We start from the raw sequence: 16,517 nt of genomic DNA, 5'->3' as shown, positions 1-16,517 counted from the left end.
GTTAGCTGTGGGTTTTTGTAGATGTCCCTTCTGTGGAAGTCTTGTTTAATTCCCAGTTTGCTGAGAGTTAAAAAAATATCATGAGTAAATGTTGAATTTTTACCACATGCTTCTGCCCCCTGCCCTTCAATTATTGAGATCTTCACATGGTTTTCTTCTTTGGTTTCTTGATATGGGAAATAACATTGATTGACTGAACCAGTCATATATTCCTAGGACAATCTCCCTTGGTCTAGCTGTATTATCTCTTTTATAGATTGTATTTGATTGCTAGTGTTGTGTTCAATAACACTTTTGAATTTTTTATTTCAGCAGTTGATTGGGATTATTAGCTCTTTTGTCATTGTTCCTTTTTCCAAATATTCTATGTTTGTTTCGATAGAGCTGGAATATCTTTAGAATTTATTGGAGTATACTAGCCAAATATGGAAAGAGCCCAAATGTCCATCGACTGATGAATGGATAAAGATGATGTGGTTTATATATAAATGGAATGCTAGTTGGCAATGAGAAAGAATGCATTCTTGCCATTTGCAACAATGCGGATGGAACTGGAGGGTATTATGCTAAGTTGAAATAGTCAGTCAGAGAAGACAGATATCATATGTTTCTACTCATATGTGGACTTGAGAAACTTAACAGAAGACCATGGGGAAAGGGAAGGGGGAAAAAAAATAGTGTCCAAACAGAGAGGGAGGCAAACCATAAGAGACTCTTAAATACAGAGAACAAACTGAGGGTTGATAGGGGGTCCGGGGAGAGGGGAAATGGGTGATGGCATTGAGGAGGGCTCTTGTTGGGATGAGTACTGGGTGTTGTATGTAAGCAATGAATCATGGGAATCTACTCCCGAAGCCAAGAGTGCACTGTATATACTGTATGTTAGCTAACTTAACAATTATATTTAAAAAAAGAACTATCTGTGTTTTTCTCCATTGTCAGTGTTTTTGATTTGTTTGTTTGACGACAGTCCTTCCCTTTCAAGTTATAGACTATCTCCATGTCCAGTGAACCTTGTTTCTCTGTTTGTGGGTTAGAATGAGTAGTTAAAGTTGACTGTGGGTGGTAATTGTTGACCAGTGGCTTCATTTTAGGGTAAATGTATGAGGAGCACACACCACAGGTTGTAGCATTAGACTCTTTTGGCAGGGGTAGGTTTTGAACAATTCACCTGGTTGCCCTTTATTATCATTATGCCACTTTTTCGGTAGAACTGTTCACTTCCATAACTACACTGTCATATATCTATGAAGCAAAGCTACTGTATATTCAGTAAGCATACATTCTTTCTTTGGCTCACCTTTGATATTTTCTAAGCCTTTTATACTTGGATTTGAAGGTGGTTCCTGCTCTATAATAAGTCATATAACCTTCTCAGCTCAGTGCCAGACTCACCATAGCAATACGTAGCAAAAGTAAAATTTCTATTTGATTAGAATTTGAAGTATGTAATTGTACCAGTGTTCTAGACAACTCATGGGTATATAGAAATCCATTTCAAATCTGTGAGGTAATAAAACACAGAAGTGACCACTTATTTGAGGGAGGGAAAGCAGAAAAGCTTTAAGTACAGTGGGCTGCTGAAGGACATGGAAAGAGCAGGCCTGGATCAGGTGCCACAGCTGGGGTTCTGAACATTCGGGGCCACATGAATACTGGCCCCACTCTACCCTCACTTGGGGGTTTCTACGTATGGATGATGAGTTCTGATATGAATAAGGGACCAAATGAAAACTTCAGAGATAGAAAATGTACTGTTTTAGAAGGTAAAGTTTAGGAGACTCAAGGGGATTTTCAAAAATGGATGGATTGGAACAAATTCAACATGGCAAAGTTTCCTGCACGATGTGGTGAAGTTGTTTTTTGTCTCTTTCCTCTTAGATACCTAGAGCAATAGATGGTTGTCGTGGCTTTTCCTTAGGCATAGTATTCCCACGTACAGACAGGGTACTGAGTAACCCAGGATCACATAGAATGAGGAGTAAGTATGCTTCTGTAGTCCATGCAAGAACTGGAATGAAAACCCATATAAAACGCAGGGCCCTCTCTTCCATGCTATAGGTTTCCTCAATTGAGTAATATAATGGAGACTTTAACCTTGTGAAGTTTTGTGGAAGAGTTTCTTCATACAGAAGTTTCTTTGGCAGAGTCAAAAGTAACAGCTGAGACCCAAGCCCTGTAAAATTCTAACTCCATAATGGTATTTTTTGACATCGATATTAATTGATCACTTTCGAATTATTTTCTCCCGTTGGTGTACTGGTGAGGAGACAGCTTAAAGAACTTCGAAGAAATGTAGTGAATTCTTTTAGGCAGTGTAAACCTCACTGTTGGTGGAAGGATGGTAGTTTTGCCAGTTAGTGAGTGAAATATTCTGAGGAAAGCCCAGGGTAGAGATATGATTGTTTTGTGAGTGAAAGATACCGTGTGTTTGACATATTAGGCAATACAGTTCATGCTGCAGACCCTTTCTCCCCTGCTCCTGATGGCTTAGATTTACCTGAGACAATCTTTGCTCAGCTCTTTCCTCTTCCTATCCTGCTTCCTTCTTTCCTCACAGATTTTGTCAAAGAGCATTCCTTCAAAGCAAACAAACAAACGAAAACAAAAACGCACACAAATCCTTATCTTAGAATCTGCTTCTGTGAAACATATCCTAAGACACTGGGTACTAAGTGGTCTTAGGTAGTTGACTCTAAGGGTAGTAGTACTCAACAGACAGAGGGCAGTGAGGTCTCCAGCCCTGACGAGAAGTGGATCACTGAGCCCTGCACTGAGCAGTGCCATTGCTACAACATTCACCTCTAGTGATTTTGGAGGGGATGTAGGTAGGAGGGGATGTACTGGCTCACATCTGACATCTCTGCATGGGAGAACTAGCAGTTAGGGGGCTGTGGAATTGAGTGGTTATTGATGAGAGAAAATGACAGGCTATTTTGCAAAATACTTTGCAATTTTAAGCAAAGTATGAGAGTGAGTGGGCCTTTTGGGAAGAATTTATCTCCTGTAGCTGGAGGACAGACATCCCTGAGAACCAGACCCTAGACCTTAATTGTAAGAGTGGCAGAATTTCAGAGCAGGCTGAATTCTCAATATCAGAGTTAAGGTCCTGATAGAGATGGAGATCTGGAAAGGGAACTCCTGAATATTTTCAGGTGAGCATCTTAAATCCCCAGATTGTCCCGAGGCCTCTGGGCCTGAAGACATGGCCCACTCTACCTTGTGGAAGATAGAGTCCTTGTTCTTCTTCTTCCCCTTCCTCCCCATCCTCCTTCTTCCTCTTTCTTCTTCTTCTTCTTCTTCTTCTTCTTCTTCTCTCTTCTTCTTCTTCTTCTTCTTTAAGACAATGCAGACCCTTCAAATGAGACACGGGCTTTAGGAGACAATGCTAGTTTTCCTCAAGATCTGCCTTCATTTCCTTTTCTGGCTGAAAAATCAATAATGAGGATGAGATGTACAGTAGGCAAGTGCTGGGTTTAGGAAGGGAGGTGATGGATTACACATCAAAGGTGCTGACTCACAGGTACCAGGAGAAACCAGTAAAGCATGCCCAGGAGTGGGTCTAGAAGGTGCTGGATCAGGCGTGACAGAATACAAAGGATGAATACAAAGACCCTCTTCATGAGATAGGATTTAACACTTTGGTAAGGGCTCTGGAAGGTGGCTTAAATGTGCTGCTGTTAAGGCACTTGGAAGCTTGAAAAAATGATGAGCCTCATTAAATAAAGTTGAGATAGCAAAACTCTCACGGCACAGTATAGAGGAAGGAGTTTGCTGAGATAGATCCCCTATGAGCCTGGAAAATTCAGCAGCTGACTCAGTTCTTTGGGCGGACCCAGGGACACTTTATTTTCCAAGGCAGTAAGGAATGGGCTAATTAGGGGAATAGCAGCATCAATAAGGAGCTCAGTGGTGTCCATCCTTTGTAGGCCTGGCTGATAGTTAGATGCTGTTATTGAACAGGGCTTCTAGTAGCAATGGGGATGATAGAATCCTGGATTGGAAAAGGCTAGGTGAGACCACATAACCATGAGAAGCAAGGTGGGAATAATTGCTGTCATGGGCAGCAAGATCTGAATGGCACAGGAGAGGCTGACCTGCAGGGATCTTTGGAGATGGCTGATAATGGTGATCATGGTATTCCTAGGGGTAAGACAAGTGAGCAGGGTATTATTTAATATACATATAATTTGAGGAGATCAGGATAGATGAGGAGATCAAGGATAGACATCCCTTCCCCAAGGAAAGTGACCATCTCTTGCTCAGTTTCCACAGCTGAGACAGCTAAACTCAAACCTGTCTACCAAATGAGAAGCTGCATCGATATTAAGACAGATCCTGTGAAACTTGCCAGGTTTGTACAGTAGTGATTCCTCCAGGCCTTCCCCAAAGGGTCCTGTAGCCATCACCCAGGTAACCAAACAATGGGAAGAGGAAACATTTAGATCTTTCAAGGCCTTCAGACATAGGTCCTGAGCTGACGTTGCTTCCCAGGAATCTGACATCTGTCAGGGGAAAACCAATGGAGGTAAGGTCATAAACAGAGTCATGATCCCTCTCTGCCTCACCGTGGGCCGGCTGTGCCCATGGACCCATCCGGCAACCTTTTCTCTAATTTCCCAACATATAATATTATGGATATACTTAATAGTGGCCATACCATTACACCCAATTTCTTGATACAGAGGAAAAGCTATTGTAAATAGGAAACACTAAGTGCAAGTTCCTGAAAACTTTTTCCATCCTCACCAAGACAATTAGTCAAAACAAAACAAAACAAAACAGCATTATCACAAATCCAAGGTGATGGAAAAGATTCAGCAGTGGTGGTTCTTTTTAAAAAAAATTTTTTTTAAACGTTTATTTATTTTTGAAACAGAGAGAGACAGAGCATGAACGGGGGAGGGGCAAAGAGAGAGGGAGACACAGAATCGGAAGCAGGCTCCAGGCTCCGAGCCATCACCCTGAGCCATCAGCCCTGAGCCATCAGCCCAGAGCCCGATGCTGGGGCTCGAACTCACGGACCGTGAGATCGTGACCTGAGCTGAAGTCGGATGCTTAACTGACTGAGCCACCCAGGCGCCCCAGCAGTGTAGTTCTTATCACACCCCCCATTTTAATCATCACTTCAGCTTCTTCAAACACTGGATGGGTCATGGCAGATGAACACTGTTATGCCCAGATTTGTGATCCCAAAGACCACCAGGGAGCCGAGTCCGATGCAAAAGCAAAAGAGCCTTCTTTATTCGAGCTAGCTCGAGCTCAATCCCCTACCTGCACCGACGCAGCGGTGAGATACCGGGGAGAGAGCGAGTTTCAAAAGCACAAAGGTTTTATAGGGGTCTAGGGCCAGTTGGTGAGGTAATGGCTGTGGCCTCAGCCGATTGGCTGGGGAAGGGTCGTGGCCTCGGCCAATTGGCTGGGGAAGGGTCGGAGTCCTGTTACACAGGTAGCCAGGCGTGTTTTCATCGGGAAGTGTGAACGGTGAGCAGGAGGTTACTCAAGGGGAGGAGCCGTGGTCTGAGGTTTCTGCGATTTTCCCGGAAAGGGGGCATGTCGGAGACATAGTCACTCAAGGGTGGAGGACACAGAACAAGATGGAGTCGGCCGGCGTAGGTCTGCCCTTCAAACACCACTGCTGCAAGCTTATCCAAGAAGCCCAGTATAGCTTTGTGCCGAACGTGGTATCTTTACTAGAACAGATTATATGGTTTCAAGAATAATCATGAGACTTTAACCGAGTTCCAAAGATCTCTATTGACTGCACTTTATAGACAGAAAAAGTTATATGAAAATCTGAAGAGGATCCAGGTAAGAATTTTGAAGAGAATCAAGAATCTTGAGATGCTCTGGGTCCCCCAAAAGAGTTGCTACTTTTATCTTCCCTGCAACAAATGAACTATCCTTAAGTATTCCCAGCAGAGGTTTTACCCGGGAGCAGGTGGAGATGAAGTCCCTAAAAGCCCTGGCTGAGTTTTATCAACCAGCAAAGCATACACACTATTAAAATTATGCCAAATTGTTATGGGCTTTTATCTAACAATGAGAACACAGAAAATGGAGCTCTGTGTACTCATTGTATAATATTATTACTTAGCAGCTGTGTATGTGAGTATAACCCAACTCCATGTTCTCAGATGACCTTTTGGAACCAGTCCTCTCCACCTCTAGTGGATCTCACATGCCTGTAGCATCCTATGTCCTCACTGCATAATATTTGTTTTCATCATTCCGTGGTTGGTACCGAGGGTTGAGCATCAGTCTGTGTTCTCAGATGATCTTTGGGAACCAGACTTGTGTATCCCTAGATGACCTCACCAAGGCTCACAACAGTCCGATCCTGTTGATCGGAATATTCTCTTTAGAGAACCTCACATTTGCACACCAAGTCGATGGCATGATGTTCTCTGGACACAGCAAGTGTGAAATGGCGAGTCCTCTGAATGCCTTGGTAAGCAAGACACACAAACTCCAGAGAATGGGAGATAAAACTTACAGAGATTAAGGGGTCTGCTACATCAGTGAAGCTTTTAGGAGTCAAGGGATCTGAGAGGTCCTGGGGCGTCTCCAAAACAAAAACAAGTTTTTGTCCCTCGCATTTCCAACCATGAAGCTAGAAACTTGAAGCTTGAGCAGCCTCCATAGGTTTGGAAGGCAGCATATCTCACATGTGAGGTAGAGCTCTAGTTTTAATTTGGTCCCAGAGCAAGAAGGGGGTCTTCAGCATGTTTAGGCTTTTACCATCAGTAGCCCTGTCATTTGTGCCGTATCGTCTGGCACAGGCCACGGTACTAGAGGAATCTGGGTATAAAAGGATGCTGTGGACACTCTGGCAAGCTCCAATAAAAAAGTCATAGCACAGACCCTTGGAGTTCAAGAGCAGGCCATGCTATCTGCAGCAGAGAAAGATAGACCATTCAAAAAACAGCTCTTGGTAGAGATGGAAACTGTAAATGGGTCCAACAGCACTGGCCTTGCAGCAGACAGAATAATAGTCCCCCAGAGATGTTCACTTCCTAATCCCTGGAACCTATAAATGTGTTACTTGGCAAAAGGAATTTGCAGCTCTGATTGCATTAAGGGATCTTCAAATGGGGACAATTATCCTGGATTATGTGGGCAAGCCCAACAAACAAGCACATTTCCCTCTAAGATGAGGCAGAAGAGTCAGAATAGGAAGGATACCTGAAGATGAAAAAAGGATTCACATACACACAGAATTGAGGCTATGCTACATTTTTGCTGATTGGAAGATAGAAAAAGGAGCCACAAGCCAAGGAATGCAGGAAGCCTCCAGAAGCTGGGAAAGAAAAGGAGATAGATCCTCCCCTACAGGCTCCAGAAGGAACACAGATTTGTTGACCTCATGACTTAAGCCGGTAAAACTGATTTTGACCTCCAGAAATATAATGATAATGTGGGTTATTTTAAGCCACGAAGTTTGTGGCAGTTTGTTATAGGGGCAGCAATAAGAAACCAATACAAGCTTTTTTCAGCAAAATTTATTTACAGCTTCCGTTCAATGTCCAGCCTCTGGTAACAGAGATTGACACTGTGCCCTCGATCTAATACCATTCCTTCTGGAGAACAGACTGCCAGCTGGAGACAAATTGAGACTACATCCACCCCTGACTGGGATTTACCTGCTTTCTGGATAGTAGTTTGCCAATGTTGTCTGCAGGGCTTCAGCCAGCAACAATATCCACTGACTGACAAAGTGTCGGACCTACCAATGCAGGATCTTACATAACATTGCCTAAGACCAAGGGCCCCACTTCTTTTTTTTTTTTTATATATATATGAAATTTATTGACAAATTGGTTTCCATACAACACCCAGTGCTCATCCCAAAAGGTGCCCTCCTCATACCCATCACCCACCCTCCCCTCCCTCCCACCCCCATCAACCCTCAGTTTGTTCTCAGTTTTTAACAGTCTCTTATGCTTTGGCTCTCTCCCACTCTAACCTCTTTTTTTTTTTCCTTCCCCCCCCCCTGGGTTCCTGTTTAAGTTTCTCAGGATCCACATAAGAGTGAAACCATATGGTATCTGTCTTTCTCTGTATGGCTTATTTCACTTAGCATTACACTCTCCAGTTCCATCCCACGTTGCTACAAAAGGCCATATTTCATTTTTTCCTCATTGCCACATAGTATTCCAGTGTGTATATATACCACAATTTCTTATCCATTCATCAGTTGATGGACATTTAGGCTCTTTCCATATTTGGCTATTGTTGAGAGTGCTGCTATGAACATTGGGGTACAGTGCCCCTATGCATCAGTACTCCTGTATCCCTTGGATAAATTCCTAGCAGTGCTATTGCTGGTCATAGGGTAGGTCTATTTTTAATTTCTGAGGAACCTCCACACTGCTTTCCAGAGCGGCTGCACCAATTTGCATTCCCACCAACAGTGCAAGAGGGTTCCCGTTTCTCCACATCCTCTCCAGCATCTATAGTCTCCTGATTTGTTCATTTTGGCCACTCTGACTGGCGTGAGGTGATACCTGAGTGTGGTTTGATTTGGATTTCCCTGATAAGGAGCGACGCTGAACATCTTTCATGTGCCTGTTGGCCATCTGGATGTCTTCTTTAGAGAAGTGTCTATTCATGTTTTCTGCCCATTTCTTCACTGGGTTATTTGTTTTTCGGGTGTGGAGTTTGGTGAGCTCTTATAGATTTTAGATACTAGCCCTTTGTCCGATATGTCATTTGCAAATATCTTTTCCCATTCCGTTGGTTGTAAGGGCCCCACTTCTTAGCAAAGCAGGTACATCAGTGAAAACACGACTGTGGGATCCACCAAGCAGAAGCTGCCATCGCACTGGAGTGGTGGCCTGGCCTCTTTAAGGAGAGGATGCCTTGTATTATTGGGGTGATGCAACCTATGGGATGCATTATACTCCTTACACCAACCAGTGGTCATTAGATGGTCTAAATTCATGAGTCCAAAAATAAAGGGGTGAGAGTAGGAGTGACTTCAGGAATCCACTGAGGACTTCGTGCTCTCTCTTTGGGGGTCTAGAATCTGTGTGTCTAGAGGTCCTAGGTCATAGAGTGAAGAAAATAAGAATCCCACTAAGCTTTAAGCTACCACTGCTAAGTGGTCAACTTAGGGTCCCACAGGCAGAAAACTAGCAGGTGAGTAAGAGTTACCATACGGACAGAGGTTATCGGCTCTGATCGTCATGAGCAGGGAGAGTTACTGCAGTATGAGGGTATGTTCATACAGAGGAGTATGTTGGCACTCACATGACCACTGGTCACCTCTGGTACGCCCCAGGTTTAACTGTAAATGGGCAATATAAGCAACTAAAGTGTACTAAGGGCAGGGTAACCAGGGTCTCAGATCACTTGGGGGTTAAGGGTCTGGGTCATTTTACCAGGAAGCTCAGAAGTGCCTAAGATGGGGGAATTTAGCATGGATTAAGTGAAAAGCTGTGGTTTGTCCCACTGTCCCTCTTTTGTATAGTAGCGGTAATAACATAATCCAGAAGAAGCTATAGCTGGGTGGAGTAGGTCCATGTGAGAAGCAAGGGGATCTGGGCAGTGCCAGGCATGAACTGTAGGAGGCGCTGTGGTACCTGCCGAGGCGTGCGTTACTGAGCCACAGCATCCATCTCTCAGCTGCTGTGAATGTTGGTTGCTAAGGGCAGTATGCACTTGATTTTTTTTTTTTAAACACCCAGTTACGTAGCCACATCCCAAACCATAGTAAACGGGGTCTTAAATTTAGGTGGCCAGTGTCTTGCTGAAATTTGGGGTCTCTGTTTCTAGAGGGAAAAAGGAGAGAATGGATATCGGAACTGCTAGCCACTGTTGCGCATTGCTTGCGCCCATCGGAGAATCAGACGATAGCCTGTGTAGTTCCAGGCTGTACTTGCACAGCCCTTGATAACCAGCTGGACCTCAAAGCTTGCCTCTTGAAAAAACTTCTTGGGATACACTCCTGGGAGAACTGAATTCCTAGATGTCTCTCCAGACACGTATATGATTCCTTTTATTGGAAAATACACCTATATGGGGTGCCTGGGTGGCTCAGCCAGTTAAATGTCTGATTTTGGCTCAGGTCATGATCTCACAACTCATGGGTTCGAGCCCCGCGTCAGGCCCTGTGCTGACAGTTTGAAGCCTGGAGCCTGCTTTGGGTTCTGTGTCTCCTGCTCTCTCTGCTCCAACCCGCTCACACTCTGTCTCTGTCTCTGTCTCTCTTTCTCAAAAATAAATAAACATTAAAAAAATTTAAGAAAATAAACCTATTTAACTGATTTTCTTTGGGGGGGGGGTCATAGTTATCAGGAAAACAGAGTTAAAGAGACTTACTGCTATTGTCAGGGAAAATATTTCCAAAGCCTGCTTTAATCCTTCCTCTATTGACTTCACTTTCACTTAAATCTTTCTTTCCTTCCTTCCTCCATCCCTCCCTCCCTTCCACCCTCTCTCTTTGCTTCCCATCCATCTTTGTCCTGGCTCTCTATTTTATCTTCAAAGTTATGGTGTCCTGGTGTTTCCTTTCCATAACCCCACTGCCCACACTTTGATGACAGGGAATAAGTCCAGGGGGGTGGCAGGGAGGGTGAGAGGAAGTGATGAGTCACAAATTCTCACTTTTCATTTTTTTAAAACTTTTATTATTAGTTTTTATTACACAAGGATACATATTCATTGTAGAAAAATTAGAAAACACAGAAAAGCAAAAGAAAAAATAATCACCCATAATCCCACTACCCATAAATAACTACTATTAACATTTTAGTGTATGTCTTTCTAGCTTCTTATGCATATATATACATACATAGATATTTTATATATAATTTCTTTTTTACAAATATTGTGTCATAGCTATACATACTGTTTTATAACATGTGTTTTTCATTTAATATATATTGTGAACATTGTTGTTTATTCCCTGAAAAAATTATACAGATACTACATGCTCATTGTGGAAAAATCAGAAATTACCGATATGCAAAAAGAAAATATAATTGCTCCAAATCTCACCTCCCAGAGATAGATGCTGTTAACCTTTTAGCAAATATCCTTTCAGACACTGTAATGCACACATGTGTATGTATACTCTTAAAATGGGAACACACTGTATTCTTCTATATCTTTCTCTTTTCATTTAACAATATAGCTGTTTATTTCAGTAAATATACATCTAGTGCTTATTCTTAATTGGTGCACAGTAGTATTCCCTTGAAAGGATATACCATATTTAACCAACCCTGTATTATGGGCTTATTTATATTTTTTTCATTCCTCCAATTTTTTCCATGCTCCTATAAGCATCCTTTGTGTGCATGTATTTTTTTGAATAATGAATGAATGTATCTTGAATTCATTTTTCTTAACCTTTTTTAAAGGAGAACTCCCTAAAGTGGAAGTATTTGACGTACACAAAAAATATGTTGCCAAAATATTTTCCAGAAAGATCGGATCAGTTTACACTCTTGTTACTCTGTAAGAGAATGTCCGCTTCATACTTCCTTACTGACCCTAGGAACTATAATTCTTTATATCTTTTGTCTTCTGATACATAAAAAAAGGAGTGTATTGTAATATTTGCATTTTGATTACTAGTGTATTTAAATATGTTCATATTTATTATTAGTTCATTACTTTAGTTATGGTACATTGCCAGTTTGTGTCCTTGGCTCAATTTTCTACTGGAAAGTTTGATTCTTTTTGATCATAAAATGTTATCTATTCATGCATTCATTATTCACTCACACAATAAATATGTTTTCAGTAGTTGCTTTGTGTCTAGCACTGTGTTAAGTATTGAGGATATAACAGGAAGCAAACAGACACAGTGGCTGCTTTCTTGAACTTCCAGTTTAGTGGAAATAAACAGACAAACAAGCAATAATTAAAAAGTGCAGTGAGGAAAGAATGAAATAGGAACATTCTGTTGGGAAGGTTGTAGATCATAGAAACCTCCCATCAGTAATGGGGTTTAAGCTCTTGATATACATTAGAGATCTATACTCTTGTTGCATATATTTCAAATTTTGTTTTCTCTTAATTTGGTTTATTTTTTACTGTATAGCGTTCTGCATTTTTAATTGGTCAAATCCATCTATCTTTTTCTTTTTGGTTTCTTCCTTTGGTGTCATGCTTAGAAAGGCTTTTCTCCATAGTAAAATTACAGAAATATTTATCAATATTGCCATACTCCTTGTATATGTTTATGTGCTTTAACATGTAAATCCTTACTTCACCTAGAATTTATTTTGATGGAAGTTATGAGGTATAGATCTAGGATTTTCCCCCCAAAATGGCCAAACAGTCATCCCAAATTATTTAGTAATCCCACCTTTTCTCACAGATTTGAAAGGTCATCTCTTTATAATGCACTCAACTATTCTTTGTTCTTGGGTTTATTTCTGATCTTTATATTTCATTATAATGATTTATTATGGGCCAATAGCATCACTGCTTTTTCTCATCCTATCTACCGTTACCTGAAACCTGAGCATTTTGCATTTGGTGACGTTCGAGAACACAAAGAAATGATAGGCAATTTTTAGGTACATGTAGGTGGCGTGGGAAGTTAGTCTGCATGATATCCTTAATCCTTTCAGCTCTGAGACTTCCAGAATCTGAATTCCATATGGAATATTGTTAACCTGGTCCATTGTTTGCTGTCTAAAATGAATGAGATGCTTTTATATTCTGCACATTTGTTTTCCCCTCTTACCCTAAAGCTCAGAATTCAGTAGGTGGCAGTATTGCCATACAGTAAGCATCCAACTGTTAGAAGAGCACCCAGGAACAAAATGATCCGGCAGGATTTTAGAATTTCCCTAAAAGCTTTCATTAGACGAGGCATCCGGGCTGTGCTACTTCTAAAGTCTTCTTTGTACCCTTCAACAGTGGCACAACCAGAAGTTTGCAGTCAATCTGTTTCTAGAAGCATGCAAAACATCAGCGGACAGATATTTTAAAATGATACCTTGGCCTTGTGGGCATTTGTTCACCTATCTTATCCACAAGTGCCTTTGAACCTAGCCACTGACGATTTAAAGCCTGGAAATGTGGTTTTAAACAATATGATTATGGTGGGATTCAGGTGATTTTTATTTTCTTTATACTCGGTGGTATGTTTCAGATTGCCCATAAAGAATATATATTGCCTCTGTAATCTGAACACACACACACACACACACACACACACACAACAAAAACAGCAACAACAATGAATCAACACAGGATATTGAAATTATGGTGGTAAAATGGGTGAGGGTGTGCCAGAAAAAGTTGACATCCTTTTCTGTTTTCAGTATGTGAATACCCATGCAACAGAATGGGTTCAGTGTTCTCCTCCTTACCCCTAGAGATCAGCTCAGTGTTATTGCTAATCTGAAAGCGAATTACTAGCAGAAGCCGAGACAGTAGCCCTCTATCTCATGGACTACACCTGAGAAAGTCCTTTGGTAGGTGAGAGGAGAGTGGGGTCAGCTCCTAAAGAGACGCATTGGCATATCTAATGGGAGATGGTGAGCTGTCTATTGTCACTATGAGCCAGGGTAGGTCATCAGGACTTGGAGCACTACATTTAATTTTAGGACCTGCTAGTGAAAGAAGATCTATAAATCTTGGAGTGTGTCCACAGGAACTATAAAACCAATCAAAGTCTGGGAAACAGGCACTATGAATAAAAGATAAGGTGGCTGAATTTATTTACCTTAGATATGGGAAGCCTACCTAGGGAATTAGACAAATTCCCATCTCCATGAATAGCTACTATAGCCCTCCCAGACCTGGAGGTGAGACCTGAATTTATTAACAGTCTTCAGTTGTACAAAGGACAATGGCATGGAAGGTAAGTGTTCCTTTCATACCGAGACTAAGGCGAGAGTGAGCACAAATTAACCAAGCAGAAGTGATTTAGGTCAAGCATTTAGAGGAACGTGCTGAACACCAAGGTAGGTTTATCAGTTGATAACTTTGCATGAATTAGTAGGAACTAGATTGAAGCAAAGGGTTCAATATAGTGGAAAGGTGGGCGAGGGCTGAGACGGGAGCTGAGAGCATGCCCAGTTGGGCTGTTTATAATTTCTAAAACAATGGACCTAAGTGAATTAACCACGGGGGATGGAAATGACCATATTCAAAAACAATATTAAGCTTTAGTCAACCTGATTTATGAAATCAGGCTTTACAAACCAGATAAATCTGGGAGTAGTTCCCTGCTTTCCAAGGGGGTATTCATTCTAAGGGTCTTTAAGTAGCATATTCCAATAACTGTTTTACAAATATTTGATTTAGAAAGTTGTGGTTTTCTCATATAAGTTTCAGAGATACCTCTTTATATGGAGTCAGGCATACTTACAACCGTGCATTCATTACCAGGTCATCGGAACACAACTCTGGATTCCAAGATTAAGGCCCCAAGTGAGCTGGTATGATCTAAAGAGACACCTGTGTAGCCTTTTGAGATCTCTTCCAACCCTTTAATCTGTTCGCTTTCAATCACAAATGCTAGAAGACAATTCCAAGTATAATTTTCACAACATCAGATATTTGGTTGAACCATATGAAATTGCTATTTTTATAGGTCAAAACAGTCCAATGCCAGCAATTTCATATGGTTCAACCTAATACAATAATTAGTCCACTATTTCATATATACCTATCTTCATCTTCAGTAAAGCTAACAGCTTTAATAAATTTAGTTGTTAGGTCAAAATATTGGTGGACCTATAAATGCCTGTGCACTTAAGTACTGAGAAAGTATAGGGTTGGGATTAAAAATGCATCTTGAATAAACCACTTATAGCCATCTAGCCCATCCTTTTATTGTACTAGACACTGGTTGCTTCTTGTCCTTCTTTAGGGTCATTTAGATTTTGGAAAGCAAGAAAAAAAGTCCAAAGGCCTGATCTCTCAACCCATGGAAAATTCTGTTTGGGAAACGGGCCAAGGAAGAACAGGGGACAATATAACAAAATTTGTACCATGTTACAGGTTTAGTGAGGAAGATCATAACAAAACTGTGAGCAGAAAATCGAAGCGTGTGGCTTCCTCCTTTCTAAAATATAGTATTGCTTAATGTGTCCTGCTTTCAAGATTCTAAGCATAAGACAAGACACCAAGTACACATCGGAAAAGTCATATCTGCATAGTCATCTAATATGAGACAAGCTTAGCTTAACTAAAAAGATTTTATTAACAGAAAATGTTAAATATTTTTACGATCTGAGCTAATTCCGGCATGCCCTATAAGATTTAACACTATGCTGCTGTGCAGACATCATGCTTCAGATTTCAATTAGAACAAAATGTGATAATACTCAATTTTACATTTGAGGGTAATTGTATATGTTACTACACCATTTTCTAACTGGATTACTTCATTCTCCAAGAAGCTGAAAAAGACACCATTGGATCAAAAGGAAATTAGTTGCCCATATGCATTGTACGAAGGTATTAGGATAATTGTGTATTTACAAAATTTAAATACTTTCCATATATGGTTTTTGTTGCATTATAAATTAAGATGTTTTTATGTAGAAGCTCTTGGATTCCGACAGAATGGAAGACTAGATGTGAATGAGCACAGACAAAGCAATAAGTGAGGTGGTATATGTTTGATTATAATATTATCTCTAATAATATTGATAGATTGGATTTTTGAACACAGTTTTGCAGTTTTAGAGAGATTTCTATGTTTAAAGACTTTCATATATGATAAATTGTTAACATGAGATCAGCAAGAGCTAAAGATATACTATTATACATGAAATAATTTTTTCTCTGTATGATACATTTAAAAAAAAACCTTTAAATAATTTAAAAACCATAATTCTCGCATCTGTCATGGTATGGTTTGGAGCAGACATGCACAATGTCAGCTTTAAAAATCCTTTTAAAAACAGCCTGCTTTTTGAATCTTTTTTACCCCCCTTGACAGCAGCTGCTTTCACATGTAAAATCATTTAAAAGGGTAGAGGGAGGCGAATAAAAGTAATAAGGAAGCATAGAAAACATAGTCAAAACCAATAATTGTGGTTCAGCTGTCTGGAGGTCCTCAGGTTCTGTGATATTTCAGGTCTTCGCATTGGTGGGTTTCCAGGAGGAGTTGCCTAGCTTGAGACAAGACAACACAGCCCAAAGAACCTTCTCTTCCGTCTTCTAACCAGGGGGTAGGGAGTTAGATTTAGAAGGCTGCTGTCATCTGTGATGGGACAGAATGTACATATGAGTGAATTACAAACAATAACTGGGGTTTTTATGAATTGGCTTTAAAATCCACCATCTTTTGAATCAAGGTTTCTTGTTCAGCACTGTTGACATTTTAGGCAAGATAATTCTTTGTTGTTGGGGTTGTCGTGAGCACTGTAGGATGCTTAGCTGCATCCCTGGCCTCTCCCTACTCACTAGATGCCAATAACACTGCTCCACCAGCCGTGAAAACCAAAAATGTCCCGTGATAGGGCCAAATGTTCTTTTTTGGTGGTGGTGGGGAGCTCAGAGCCTACAGTTGCGAACCACTGCTTAGAATTAAATGT

The 16,517-nt window shown here is 40.9% G+C and overlaps 1 protein-coding gene across 1 annotated transcript in view; it reads right to left on the bottom strand.

The window, feature by feature from the left end:
- Positions 1–10,793: 10,793 nt before the first annotated feature.
- The window catches only part of LOC115518407 (regulator of G protein signaling 7 binding protein), a 107,716-nt gene continuing 101,992 nt past the window's right edge, over positions 10,794–16,517 (bottom strand). Inside the window, exon 6 of the mRNA XM_030321886.1 lies at positions 10,794–16,183. Within this exon, the coding sequence (XP_030177746.1) occupies positions 16,092–16,183 (92 nt within the window). The 3' untranslated portion in view covers positions 10,794–16,091. The remainder of the gene's footprint in view (positions 16,184–16,517) is intronic.

Source organism: Lynx canadensis, chromosome A1 (assembly GCF_007474595.2).
Source record: "Lynx canadensis isolate LIC74 chromosome A1, mLynCan4.pri.v2, whole genome shotgun sequence".
In the NCBI taxonomy this organism is placed as follows: domain Eukaryota; kingdom Metazoa; phylum Chordata; class Mammalia; order Carnivora; family Felidae; genus Lynx; species Lynx canadensis.
Note: the sequence above shows the minus strand (reverse complement) of the source record. Positions and strands in the feature narration are given on the sequence as shown.